The sequence below is a fragment of the Bidens hawaiensis genome, unplaced genomic scaffold (genome assembly GCF_021521415.1).
Source record: "Bidens hawaiensis isolate Kalapana, Puna unplaced genomic scaffold, B.hawaiensis_p1.1 tig00001576_1, whole genome shotgun sequence".
Taxonomy (NCBI): Eukaryota; Viridiplantae; Streptophyta; class Magnoliopsida; order Asterales; family Asteraceae; genus Bidens; species Bidens hawaiensis.
The window spans coordinates 2,342,192-2,356,554 of NW_027491089.1; the positions used below are offsets into that span (position 1 = coordinate 2,342,192).

General features: G+C 37.1%; 1 protein-coding gene across 1 annotated transcript in view; it reads right to left on the reverse strand.

Annotated features, from left to right (window-relative positions):
• LOC143589188 (disease resistance protein RPV1-like) overlaps window positions 1-12,339 on the reverse strand; it is a 28,424-nt gene extending 16,085 nt beyond the window's left edge. The window contains exons 1-4 of the mRNA XM_077070023.1: window positions 11,861-12,339; window positions 10,648-11,749; window positions 10,284-10,574; window positions 8,676-10,187 (exon numbers count right to left, since the gene is read on the reverse strand). Of these exons, the coding sequence (XP_076926138.1) occupies window positions 8,676-10,187; window positions 10,284-10,574; window positions 10,648-11,749; window positions 11,861-12,339 (3,384 nt within the window). The remainder of the gene's footprint in view (window positions 1-8,675; window positions 10,188-10,283; window positions 10,575-10,647; window positions 11,750-11,860) is intronic.
• Between the last annotated feature and the right edge of the window lie 2,024 nt (window positions 12,340-14,363).

The window sequence follows — 14,363 nt, forward strand, 5'->3', positions numbered from 1 at the left end:
CACACTTTAACGTTGTAACGTGGTTACACAACACTTAAACGTCGTAACGGGGTTACGCCACACTTTAACGTTGTAACGTGGTTACACAACACTTAAACGTCGTAACGGGGTTACGCAACACTTAAACGCCGTAACGTGGTTACGCAACACTGAAACACCGTAACGAGGTTACGCAAAACGCTAAACGATTTATATTATATAACTTGTGAACTCACCAACCTCGTGTTGACCCCTTTTAGTATGTTATTCTCAGGTAGCCGAGGCGGGCGCGCGGTTTAGGAGCATGCATTAATTGAAAACACCTTTATTCTGCAAACTTAATTTTAACAGTTACATTTGGTTTTAAGTCGTCCTGCGTGACGAAACCTGTGAATTAAGGTTTTACGCTTCCGCACTTATTTGCATTTAAACGTTTTTATGGTTTGATTATAACTGATGATTCCGATCCTGCCAGTTCACACCCTCTGACGGTAAAACTCCGTTAGTGGATTTTGAGGGTGTGACAGGTTGTCGGTGAAACCATTGTCATGCGTCGGACGCCGGCCACTACGACGGTCGTATGATGATACTATTAATGATGGACCTCTCCGCAATGTATTCAAATAAATCAAGTAAGCAAATATCAAGTTAGGAATAACCTAATAAACACACAAGGATAGACAGTCGCGGTTTTGAATACTAGATAATAGATAAATAGTGTAACTACGCATATGTCCCCTAAATGGTTTAAAAGAGGTAGAAAGGGGAGTGATTACTCACCTGATCAAATACACAAAGCAATAATGATTTGATTATATAAAGAGGTAGATCAAGCTCTTCGGAAAACCAACGAGAAAGCCTAAGTAACAATAATTTCGGGAAAATAAATATGAATTGAATAACAAATCTAAAAACTAGATAGAGATTCAGAAAGTTGATGATGACCGGGTGTGTTCTTGCGAAATTTAAATATTGCATAGTTTTATTATTAATTTTACTATCAAAGTTTTATCGTAAATAATATGATTTTATTATCTTAAATACATAAAATACTTAAATAAATATTAATCAAATTTTGGATAGATAATATAAAGAGATTTGTTTTAAATGCTTATTTTAACATTGTATCACAAGGTTGAAAATATTCAAACCGAAACCCAACAGCTAATGCTAGATCCATCACTTGAGAGAAGTAGTTGGATGATGTGAGTTTGAGAAACGCCCCTCATTTGAACAAGTTTGGCGTTGTTGAAGCACAAAGTATCATATGAAACGTTTCCCTTTCCTTGAAGTTTGTCCTCCCATGTCGCTTACGAAAGACTCGAATCCCCATCGAATGGTTTAGCATAAAATGGCAAGGGTTCGTCTCCTGTCATATGCGGAGTGCAACCACTATCTAAGTAATTCTCTTGATAGTCCTCCTTGATTGACCATGCATGCACTCAACATTTAATTAGACATGGGTTCCCGAGACATTTTTGTCTCGTGAAGGTCAACCGTAAATCGACCAAAACTTGATTTTATTTCCTAAAAAAATTAATTTCTTGGTGAAGACTCACCGGATGAAGACAGTCCTTAGGAATCTAGGCAAAAACTTTTTCCTTTGTTTTGGCAATTTTAGACCTTTCTTTCTTGATTTTAAAACTATTTTTTGGTGAATCCTTAGACTTTATAGTCCTGGATCATTTTTGATTTTATCCTTTTTAGTTTTCCAGAAAGGTTTGTTTTTACGTTTTTTTTATTAACTTTGGATCTCACATCCACTTCACTGGCTTCACTATCAGCTTGATCAGTCCTTGAATCAGGGCTACTAAAAACTAATCCGCCTTTGAATATCAAGTTGTTTCTTGAACCAGTGCTTGCAATGTCTAGCAAGGTGAGAAGAATGACCACACACAAAACAAAACTTTCTCCTAGGAGCACTATAGAACTCATCAGAACTATAATATGGTTGGTGCGGTGAGAAAAGTGATCCATGGAAAGGAACATGATTGTAAAACACATTTGATGTGTGACCCCGATCATCAAAAACACTAGTGTAACATGAATCAAAATTATTTTGTTGGTAGTGATCATAGTAGTTGTTATCAAAATAGTTGTATGACTGAGGACTTTGTGATTGATTAGTTGTTTGAGAAAATGATCTTTTATTTGATGACACATATTTACATGAAGTACTCATTTGATTATCATTTTCAAACACTTATCCTAGGCTTACAACTTGATGTCAACAGGACTTTTATCGTTGACACAATTTTCAACAAAAGTTTCATAAGGACAATTTCACATTCACAATTCATGTATGTTTCCACCGACCCACTTTCTTCTACACAACCTGTTGAACAAGATAAATCACTACTAGAACTAACTGATGAATGAATGGGATCAACAGTTTTGTTTATTAAATCTGTTTTTTTTTAAATTTATGTCATTTTCTTTATTTTTATCTTTTATGGAAGAATTTGTGACAATCTGCTTGAAATCTCACATCCAAATAATCCCTAAACAATCGTTGCTTTCAGATTGGAGTATCCATACTTAACAAATGACACGACAAATCAATCACTCACAAGTAAGAACCCATTTTTATCTTTTTCATGTTATCCAACATTGCATTTCCTACTAAAAAAGAAAAATGTGACTCTTTTAGCTAGTTCATAGGTAATTTGCTTTGTTTCAGCTTCGGAGTTGAAGACTATGAGGATGAAAATCAGCAACCAATTGGACCAACTGTAAGGAACGGGGGACAAGACCCCAAGGGTGAACGTGAGCCAGGAAAGACAAAGGGTTTGCCTGATCAGCGCAGGTTTTGGTGGCTCTGGTACGAGTGTCTCACATATTTTATATTCGGATATTGAGGTAATATATGCATATACATGCCATAAACTTTAAAGCTTATAGAGATACATATATTTGTTTATTTAAACATTATATGGCTTTGCAGAATATATGTCGATGTGAATTGTTATGGTCGTTTGATTCGAGGAATGCTCAATTAACTTCACTTCAGGTAATTTCAAACCTCACCCGAATATATTTTTGGTTTTGTGCATACTTATCAAAACCGTTTTCCTGACCTTGTAAGTATTTTATATTCATAGTTGTTTGTTTATCTTAAATGTTAATCTATTTATTTCTTTTAGATAGCGCAAGACACGACGATTGCTACCGAAACATGATGCCACGATTCTGTTTAATACATTTTGACAATTATATTGTAAAATTCTCGTTTTAATGTATTTTGGTCTAGTAGAATATTGTATTTTGAAGTTTGTATTGTAAACTTTTGGATATAATTCATTTTGGTTTATTGTGTTATTTTTGGCGGATTTTGATTGTTAAAATTGTGCGATTTAAATAGATTTGGGATGTTAAATTCCGGATTTCGCCTACAATTGCAAATTAACGTTTATTAAATGATCTTTAGACGCGGTTTAAAAGTGCAGCTAATAATAATTTTCTAGAATACTTGATGTGGTTTGGGAGCATTTAACGCAGTTTAAAGTGTGGCTAAAAGTGATTTCTAGAAATTCGAGTTGCTTATTTGCCCTGTAAGAAGTATTTGACGCGATTTTCAAAACCGCGCCTAAAAATAAAGAGAGCTTTTGCATCACTATTTTTTGACGCGGTTAAAAACCGTGTAAAAAGATCTTTTTTACCCATCTAAAGCTAGTAATATATAAAATTGTTCAGCCTTTCACTTATCGTTTCAACTTTAGTAAAAGTACTTCAATTTAACTCATTATCTCTCAAAACTTTAAAAACATAAATATGAGCCACTTGTTCAATAAAAATCTAGCTCAAAGTACTTTAAAATGTAGGAAATATATAGATAACAATATGTATATTTTAGACCATATCAACCACCACCAAAGGGGAAAGAGAACGGGCTATCTTTCGTTCATTGTCCAATGTTAACTACAACAAACTATACCGTGTGGGCTTTGAGGATGAAAGTAGTTCTAAGAGTTCACAAAGTTTGGGACACCATCAACTCGTCTGATGAAGACAAAAAATGACATGTCTATTGAATTGTTGTTTCAATCCATACCCGAAACCTTGATCATGCAAATTGGAGATCAAGAAATTGCTAAAGCCATGTGGGATTCGATCAAAACCCGACAATTAGGCGCCAAACGGGTTAGAGAAGCACGTCTCGTCAATGGAATTTGACATTATGAAGATGAACAATTCAGATTCCATAGATAACTTTGTTGTCAAGTTATCGAGCATTGTCTAGAAATCCGCGGCTCTCGGTGACGTTATAGATGCAGCATGGTTGGTAAAGAAGCTTCTCAAAAGTCTCCCAAGATCTAAGTATATTCAGATGGTTGCTTCGCTTGAGAAAGTGTTGGATCTCAACAAAACGGGGCTTAAAGACGTTATAGGTCGACTCTGAGCGTATGAGGAGAGAATCCGAGAATAAGAAATTCAAGGGGTAACCAAGGTAAAATTTTATTAGGTAAATATGATCCATCTTGTCATAGAAGTTTTGAATCTAATAGGGGCGGGGACGAGGAGGTAGAGGTCGCAGTGGAGGCTGATTTAATGACCAAGACCGAACCCTTGTACCGAACAAGGGCCATCAAGTCATTGGAAAATAAAGGTGAAGAAAGATAGGTCAAAGATTTTATGTTAGCGATGTGACCATTTTAGTCACTTTGCATTGGACCGAGTTCAAAAGGGTCAAGAAGCAAACAAAACTGAAACCTGTGAAAATTTTGATGATGCGGCATATATGCATCAAGTTGTGTTTTAAATGAATAAAACCTAATACAGAAGAAATACGAGATCAAGCGGGTTGAAGATGATGTTTGGTATCTGGATAATGAGGCAAGTAATCATATGACGAGAACATAACCGAGAGGGCTAAGTTCGGAGATCAGTCATTATTTCAAATCAAGGGAAAAGGCTTAATTCTTTTCAAGGAAAATCGGGTGACCAAGACTTGCTAACCTAGTTTATTACATTCCGGAGTTAAATATAATAAGTCTCGGTCAGAGTCCGAATAAGACATTCAGATGAAACGCGATCTTCTGACCATGTACGATGAGAACATGTGGTTACTCATGAAGATAAAGAGATCCGCAATCTGACTCTATTAAATACGAATGAAGATTGGAGCTCCCGTGTGTTTACACTCAAGGATCCAAGATGATGCATGGCGTTGGTATGCAAGGCTTAGGCACATAAGTTTCGAGTTAATGAAATCAATGGCCAAAAAGAATCTAGTACGAGTTTACCACATGTTGAACATGAAAATCAATTGTGTGAATCGTGTTTGGTGGGTCAAAAAATGAGGCGTTCGTTTCCGGCCACATCCTCGTTTAGAGCATCCCAACCTTTGGAGTTAGTTCATGGCGATTTATGCGGTCCAATAACCCCACCCACTATCTCCGGTAATAGGTATGTCTTTGTTATTATAGACGATTACTAACGATAAATGTGGACGTTTTTATTGAAAGAAAAGGTGAAGCGTTTAAAAGTTGTAAGAGATTTAAACCCTAATCGAGACAGAGGCGCATTTACCAATGAAAACTTTCCAAACCAATAGGGGAGGAGAATTCACTTCACGTGATTTCAATTGGTTCTGCGACGAATGGGGAATTATTCGGCATTTAACCACCCCGTACACGCTACAACAAAATTGCATGGTAGGAAGGTGAAACAGAACTTTAATGGGGATGGTACGGAGTATTCTAAAGGTGATGCATGTACCGAATTATATATGGGGAGAAGTGGTCCGACATTCTATGAACGACTTAAAAAGTTCAAGTTGAATTTACTAATCCGGTATATTTTCCACGTTTATAGGAGTGCATCTATGTTTTTGCTTTACGAATATGATATTTTTTGGGCATTTATGATAATATCAAGTCTTATTCCTATTTTGGTATTTTTCATTTCGGGATTTTTAGCTCCGAGTAGCAAAGGACCGGAAAAGCTTTCTAGTTATGAATCAGGTATAGAACCAATAGGCGACGCTTGGTTACAATTTAGAATCCGCTATTATATGTTTGCTCTAGTTTTTGATGTTGAAACGGTTTTTCTTTATCCATGGGCAATGAATTTCGATGTATTAGGTGTATATGTATTTGTAGAAGCTTTAATTTTTGTGCTTATCGTAACTGTTGGTTTAGTTTATGCATGGCGAAAGGGAGCATTGGAATGGTCTTAGCTCCCGAATATTCAGACAATAAAAAGAAAATCGGAAAAAATTGAGATAGTTATCAATTCCATCGAGTTTCCCTTATTTCATCGAACAACCCAAAATTCAGTTATTTCAACTACATTAAATGATCTTTCAAATTGGTCAAGACTCTCTAGTTTATGGCCGCTTCTCTATGGTACCTTTTGTTAACCTTTTTAATCAATCAAGTCCCAACCCGAGCCTTGGTTGATCAAACTCCATATGAATGGCTCAAGATAAAGAAACCGATTATTGAACACGTTGAGTATTTGGGTGCATGTCGTATGCTAAAGTTGATACCGTACATCTAAAGAAACTTGATGACAGGTCGAGACAACTCGTTTATCTTGGGTCGAAGACGGGTTCAAAAGCGTATCGTCTCTTCGATCTAAACACCCAAAAAATAGTGGTTAGTCGGTATGTTTGTTGTGTTTGATGAAAATAAAGGGTGGAATTGGGCAAAAAAAGTCGAGAAGAATGACAATGAGCCGGCCATGTTTTCTATTGTGGGGGCCGTGATTGACAATGGAAATAGTCAAATCGAACCCACTATTGAAGAAACATCCTAAAGCAATCCAAGTCCAAGCTCTAAACCGACAACATCGGGTCAACCCAAGTCCAACGACACACCCGAACCAAGTTATATCGGGCATAATTCCTCACCCTTTTCTAATCTGAATCAGAAATTGGGGGGGGGGGGGTTGAATGTTGGATTAATTTCTATTCCGGTTCACAAGTCAGTGAACCGGGCCTAAGAAGTTTTAACAAGCCAGTTAAAATCTAGGGGTGTATTATGAAACATTCTTCCATTTCCTTGGTGGCCAAATTCACATTGTTGGCCAAGTTCAATTTGTTGGCTAAGTTGACCTTTTTTCCAAGTTCACCTTGGTGGCCAAGTTGAGTGGTGGACACATATTATGCTTGGTGACCAAGTTTGGGTTATTAGTATAAATACATGTACAAAGTTAGGGCTAGGTATAACAACACACCAATCACCACCATCATTACCAATGATACTATAGTTAGTTTTTTTAGCTACATTTTTTGGTTATAATATAAGTCGGTTATTTTTAAGTTGTGCGTTAATTATCGTTTATCATTCTTGACTGATTACTTTTACATTAATAATCAGAAAAGAAAGTCGTGGACCTGAATGTGATTATATCTATGAAACTCATATATCTTCTTGCTACAAATAAAAGCAGCTAAAACAGCCGAGTGAATACCCCCAAATAGCGCAAATAACGGCAAAATCAGATTGAGAAAAATTCGATGAATAATAAGTGACAGTACTGGGCCTATAATTTTTCTTTTTAATTAAAAATAAAAACTTGAGATGATCAGTTCGTATCCTACCGGAGTGTTATCTAGACATGGAAAAATGGGTGGATTGGGTAATAGGTAAGCTTTGCACGGGTCAAACCTCACAAGCAAAACTCTATTTTATGTATGTATCCCTTTTGTTTAAATCTTTTAGGCTAACCCGTACGACTCATTGTAGACAAAAAGATAATCCAAATCAACCCATCTTCTAATGAGATGATTTTGGAGGTGTTATGCATTTTTGAATGCACAGTTGGGATCATTGAAGTTAAAAAGAACTCAGATTGTCAAAAGAGAAACATTGAAATGCATCAATGTCTTCTAGAGAGACTATGCTGGGTTCATAATCATTGATAACATAAAGCCACACAAAAATGTGAACCATAATTAGCGATTCAGAGCTATAAAATACATTGTATTGCTTAGAGCATGTTTTTATCGCTATAACAAATATTTACAACAAAGGGAAAATATCCTACAAATGTATTCATGCAGTGGCACATCAGAGAATTTTTCCCAGGTCAGTTTGGCGTTCGGGTCGGGTTGGAGAACTCCCCTGAAAATTTATTGTTATTAGATCCACAAATTCAAGTTTCACCTAAAGTCTTGAACCTAAAACTAATTATCCATAAGACTAACAATCAAACAAGCAGCAATGAACAACACTCAACTAATAATCATAATTTTCTAGACTAATAAACACTAAATAAAGTAATAAACAATCAAACAACACTTCCGTAAAATTTATATTTCAATAAACAATCAAACATACCCGTTTTTTTTAACAAATCGCCCTGATCAGCCTAATATGATTTCTGATTTTGCCTTATCCAAAGACTTTAGGAACAATCTTATTACACTGGTATTTGAAGCACAATAATAACACTAGAAGATAAAGCAATCAAAGTATCAAACAACGAACAATCTTACACACCGGGATTAGGAAACTCGATATGATATCTGAATTTTTTTCCCAATACCGGTACTCCATGCCCCTTCTGCTTGACAAACATGTACCAGACAACTCTATCTAGTACAAAAAAAAAATATATATCTATGACTCCGGTCATGGGTTTTTAAGCCCGCCACTGCCTATGTGATACGAGGCCATGTATGTAGAGATTTCTGTCAAGGATGTAAAACCATACGACTCAAGCCGCCATGTAGACCCAATAATATACACATCTTTAAGCTGATAAATGCTCCGTGGAAGACGAGTTATGCCTGCACCTTCTATATTTAACAATTTCAAACATTCTAAACATCCAAGATCCTCAGGCAATTTCTCTACTTGAATACAATAGGGAAGACACAAATACTTTAAACACTTCAACTTACAAATGCTGTTTGGAATAGCTTGTAAGGATATACATTCCGTTAGGGATAACTCCTCTAAACGCTCTAATCTGCCAAGATCCTTGGGTAACTGCTCAAGAAGCCAACAAGATTTAAGTTGAAGAATTTTCAGATGTTTCAACATACAAATGCTATCTGGAAGATACTTAATCTCTTTTATCCACAAATGTAGCTCATTTAGACTCACTAACTGGTACAGATCGTTGGGCACTTCTGGAATACTACCTACCAGTGTAAGCACTCTTAAATGTTGTAAACCACAAATACCTGCTGAAAAAGACTCAGGATTCGTGCAAGCACATAAACCGAAAGAAAGAAGCTTCTCAATATTTCCACTCGACGAGGGTAAATGTTCAATATATTTACATTTAAACTGAAATTTTGGCAAATTACTTTTAGGATGCAGTGGGCATATATCCACGGACTCCGCAGTTAGTGCTAATGTAGCTGCTAAACCAAGACCACCTAATTCATGTCGTCTGTTATCAAAATCCTTAAACCTTTGGCAACCGGTTAAGTTTAAGTAGACCAAATTCTTTAGGCATCCCACTGGAGCGTAAATTTCTTCAAGAAAATAACAACCTCCGAGATCCAAAATCTCAAGATGTGGAGTCATCCCAAGGTTAAGGTTTTTCACGTTAGAATCACCAAGGTGGAGAAATTTGAGCTTTATACATTCAGTGGGCATGTTGAGTTCTTCAAAGTAATTACATGCTCCAAGATTTAATTCCTCGAGATTCCGAACCATCCCAAGATTAAGGTTCCTCACCTTAGAATAACTGATTGTGAGGATTTTGAGATTCGGACATTCAACCGGCATGTTAAGCTCAAGGAAGTCATTACATCCTTCAAGATTTAACATCTCAAGTTGTGGAGTTAGCCCAAGATTAAAGTTTTTCAACTTAGAACCATTGAGATTGAGGAATTTGAGCTTTGGACATCCATAAGGCATATTGAGCTCGACAAAGGCATTACATTCTCCAAGATCTAACTCCTCGAGATACGGAGTCAGCCCAAGATTAAGGTAGGTCAATTGAGAACCAATGAGTTTGAGGAATTTCAGCTTCGGACATTCATTGGGCATATTGAGCTCTACAAGGTTATAACATCTGTTAAGGTCTAACTCCTCGAGATATGGAGTAAGCCCAAGATTAAACTTGCTTAACTTACAACCACTAAGTTTGAGAAACTTGAGCTTTGGACATTGATAGGGCATGTTGAGCTCTACAAGGTCATAACAATTGCTAAGATCTAACTCCTCGAGATATGGAGTCAGCCCAAGGTCAAAAGTACTCAATGGTGAAAAATTGAGGTTAAGAAATCTGAGCTCATCAAGAACCTGACTTAAGGGAAAAAATGAATATCAATATGATTGACACAATATAGCGTAATAACAGATCATGCAAAACAGCCAATAAACCGTCAACAATTCTACCTTTCTTTCTCCCCCCTCCCAGAGTTGAGAGATGCCACTATACTGCATATCAAGGTAAACCAACTTATTTGCTTGAAATGTTTTTGGTAAACACTGAAAGGGATAACAAGACCAATGTAGACATTGTAGAGTATTTGGTAAGTATTGGTCAACTTCATTACTTATCAATTCCTTATGTACGTCATCCACGTAAAGAAATCTAAGCCCGTTCATCTTTCTAAGACCTTTCATAATCATAGCTGAGTGGAGCTTCACATACAACAGTTTTACACTTCTTGTTGCACATGTACCCTGTAAAGAAAAATCTTAAGACAGAAATTTTGTCATGACAAATATAAATGTGTTAAATTAACATTAATCTTACCAAGTCATTAACCAATATATCTTCAATTTCCTTTTTAATCCATAGTCGGTTATGTCTATAAGGCTTATCAGGGTGCAAACGACGAACAATATTCATGCCAAGTTCTTCTAAATGGTCATGCAACTGCAAGTGGCCATCATAAGATATAGTTATCAGCGATTTCTGCTCAAGAACTCTTAAACCAAGTTCTGCATGAAATCCACAACTTTCAAGTAATCTAATTGCTTTCTTCTTTGCCATACCCTTTAGTATGCATGCAACATCTAGGAATATTTCTTTGTAGTCATCCTCTAGACCATCATAGCTTATTTCCAGTTTTTTCAAAGTTTCCTTCAAGGGAATTGTTCTTAGTCTTTTTAGTGCATGTTCCCATTCACTTTCAGTTCTGTCACAAAGAAATGAACCCAAAACTTTGATTGTTAAGGGAAGTCCAGCAGCATATTTTACAACCTTTCTAGAGAGCTCTTCATACCCTCGAATTGGAATCTCTTTCCCAATTGCATACCTACTGAAGAGGCAAGCTGCTTCCTCGTTCGATAATAAACAAACATCATGAATAAAGTTCACTCGGTGTGCCTTCAACACTTGCTCATCTCTTGATGTGATGATGACTTTACTTCCTGGCATAAACCAACTAGGCTCACCTGCTAAGGCCTCAAGCTGGTCTATATGATCCACATCATCTAGAACAAGAAGAACTTTTCTACTACACATCATCTTTTTCAACAATGTTTTCCCGTGAGCAACACTTTGTATATGAATGCTTTGATCATTAAACAGGTCTGTATAGACCTGTTTTTGCAATTCCTTCAAACCAGAAAATGAGTCTTTTGAAACTTCTCGGACATTCTCAACAAAGCTTTTACCTTCAAACCAGTCAGATATATGATCAAAAACAGCCTGGGCCAAAGTTGTCTTGCCACCACCTCCTATCCCCTTGATCCCTACCATACATACATCATCGGAATCAATTTCTAAAGATGACACTACATTCTTTACCCGGTCCTCCATGCCTACTAACTTCGCATCAACGCTCGAATTAATGAAATGTGGCTTAAGTAATATATCTTTAACAATTAGTTGGATGAACTTAGCTTCATGTCTGTGTTAACGAAAATTCTATTAGATTACTCACAATCCAACTAATTTCAATTATATAATATACAATATTTTTATAAAGTAATAACGTAGTGATACAAGATGAAGGAATTACCCATCAACAGTGTTCTTCAACTCCCACCCAGCTAGACATGCTGCCTCTTTGAGAGCATCTCTCCATCTTTCAGCAGCCTCTTTCTCTACATGTTTTGCAAAGGCTTCTCCTACTGACCCGCTTTGGCTGCGGACTTCAGTGGGTTCAACGTCATAGAAGACTGGGTAAGCAGTCTGCTCACTCGTCCTCTGGCACTCCATAATCTTTACGAGCTCGTCTAAGCACCACGATGAAGATGCATAGTTTTTGGAGAAAACAACGATGTGAAATCTAGACTCTTCAATGGATCGCATGAGCTGATTGTTAATCTTTTTCCCTTTCTCAATTCTCTCATCATCTTTGTAGGTGGTAACGCCTCTACTGTGAAGAGCATGATAAAGATGATCAACAAAGTTCGTACGGGTGTCTTCACCCCTAAAACTCAAAAATACATCATACTTGAAGCTCTTTTGAATGGATGAAACTGAAGTGTATGCCATTGAATGTATGCTTCAAGAATCTAATAAAATGATAGCTTTATTAACTGTGGAAAGTTATATGAAACGATAAGAGAAAGTTTATACTAAGATGACAAGGGCTTAATATTAATATATTTTATGATTGGCTGAGGAAAAAAGATTCTTAGTTGTATTATAAAATATAAAGGCCATAAAGACAAAATGTATACCTAACCCACCTTCAAAAATATTGAGTGCGCGTGAAGACCATTTACTAGTGGATGCAATATATATGCTAATACCTTTTCAGTAATTCATAGTATTTTCTTGTAGGTCCCTTGGACGGATCAAATAACAAACAAACTAGTGGTTAAGCAAGATATCGGATCTTGTAGTGTTACATTTATTACTAGCTAGCGGAAATAACTAGCGGTTAACCAAGATCTCGGATCTCGTAGTGTTGGGTTTATTGCCCGATGTAAAAAGGTTGAGAGGAGAGGAGTGAGTAGGTGAGAAGATCAGAGTTTGGTATTTTGTAAAAGGTTGGTATTTGCATGGGTAAATACAAAAGATTAAAATAGAAAAATGGGACCATACAATCTCCCTCTAGTCTTTAGTATTTATTCCGTTAGCTCTTGTCTTTCGCCGGTCTCGTATTAAAATCTTTCCTCATAGTTGAATAGTTGATTGTCAACAAGATAGTGTACAATCTTGTTGAACTTCTCAACTATTCCGTCAATGTTTTCGCGTCAGACATCTTCAACTGTTCCAAATGGGGAGTTGTATAGATTCAGGAGGTCTTCTTTGCTAAGCGCTGCAAGCTCATGTTCGTCAAAGAAGCGGAGGTGGTGCATGTTTTCACAATGAATTACCACCTCTTCTATGTTGTTGTCAAACTCCCAGCAGATGAAACACTCTAACAAGTTGGGAAAGAATGATTCCCCATGATAAATTGCTCGCCCATCCTTGTAGGTCTTGTATTGCCACATCTTCTTCTTTTTTCCTGTGACAGGATTAACCTCCGTGGGATGCCAAAAGGACTTACTCTTGTTGAGCTTGAAGTCAGGTTAATCCTTCTTCCATTGTTTGCTCAGAAACCGATTAAACCATCCCTTGAGCTCCTTCTATGTCATATAATGACCTACGATTCTTCTGAAGTAGTTCACATTAAGGTCGAACAAAGTATGCATATCCCGGAGATGCATGTAAGTGAGATCTCCATTTGCTCGTCGAATGACCCATGTTTTAATGTTCGAGTGCCATTTGTAGTAGACAATTGGAGAGTCATCAAGATAGGAATAGATTCGGTCTCGCACGCTAGCTCGATTGCTGATGGAGTATAACTTGTTTTTTCGATGTCTCAGAGCTTGAGACTTTTCTGCAGCATTAATGGTTTGAGCAGGAAGAGCCATCACGGCTCATTACAAACCGGAATATCTGGATTCGGAGAGTAGTTGATCTCGTCATCGTCTTCTTTTTTTTCTTCCACGGCTTCTTGAACTAAATATTCGGTACCTGCACAAGAATCAACATATTTCAGCCTCCAACGCAGCGTCCGCATCTCTGACTTTCCTTTCCGGATCGTCTCTGACTTTCCTTTCCGGATCGTCAGAAGCTTCGTTTAGCAAGTCTTCAGATTGTTGTTCTACCAGTGGTACCATCACCATCACTTTCATCATCACCATCACCGCTATCATCACGCTGCTCATCATAGTTGTCACGAAGAACATCATCCTCATCATTCTCATCATCACATTCATCATCATCACCATCAGAGTCATCATCATCAGACTCGTCACCATCATCGTCATTACCATCATCATCACCATCGTCACCTTCAACCACATTCTCTCCAACATCTGGAGTAATCACTTTTGCAATTTAAGTAGCTACAACAAGGGCACTGACCTGACTAGTACTAACAGCAGTACCAATGACAGATGTGCTCACTAAGGTTCCAGCAACCATGATTTGTTCATCTCCAGCATCACCAACACGGCTTCCACTCTCACCCTTCTTTGAAGATCCGAAGACAATCCCATCCAGACTGCTTTGATCTCCACCCT